General features: G+C 72.2%; 2 protein-coding genes across 2 annotated transcripts in view; both read left to right on the forward strand.

The window, feature by feature from the left end:
• The window catches only part of OST4 (oligosaccharyltransferase complex subunit 4, non-catalytic), a 1,692-nt gene that overhangs the window by 1,043 nt on the left and 340 nt on the right, over positions 1 to 309 (forward strand). The gene's annotated exons all lie outside the window — the stretch shown is intronic.
• Positions 116 to 303, forward strand: LOC121338770 (dolichyl-diphosphooligosaccharide--protein glycosyltransferase subunit 4-like). The gene has a single exon (XM_041409978.1). It carries the CDS (start codon positions 116 to 118, stop codon positions 260 to 262), a length of 147 nt encoding a protein of 48 aa, XP_041265912.1. The 3' UTR covers positions 263 to 303.

Genomic DNA, 309 nt, shown 5'->3' on the forward strand with positions numbered 1-309 from the left:
ACCAGGACACCGGGGGTTCCGGTCAGGGGCGGGAACCAGGACACCGGGGGCCGGGCGGGAACGGGAACCGGGGCACCGGGCAGGGGCGGGAGCCCGGTGGCGGTCCCCCCGCGGGATGCTAGCGCGTCCGTTGCCCGTGGCCCGCAGGATGATCACGGACGTGCAGCTCGCCATCTTCGCCAACATGCTGGGCGTCTCGCTCTTCCTGCTCGTCGTGCTCTACCACTACGTGGCCGTCAACAACCCCAAGAAGCAGGAGTGAGGAGCCCGGGGCACCGGGGGAGCCCGAGGACCGGGGGAGCCCGAGGA

The sequence above is a fragment of the Onychostruthus taczanowskii genome, unplaced genomic scaffold, assembly GCF_017590055.1.
Source record: "Onychostruthus taczanowskii isolate IOZ18803 unplaced genomic scaffold, ASM1759005v1 scaffold317, whole genome shotgun sequence".
Classification (NCBI taxonomy): Eukaryota; Metazoa; Chordata; class Aves; order Passeriformes; family Passeridae; genus Onychostruthus; species Onychostruthus taczanowskii.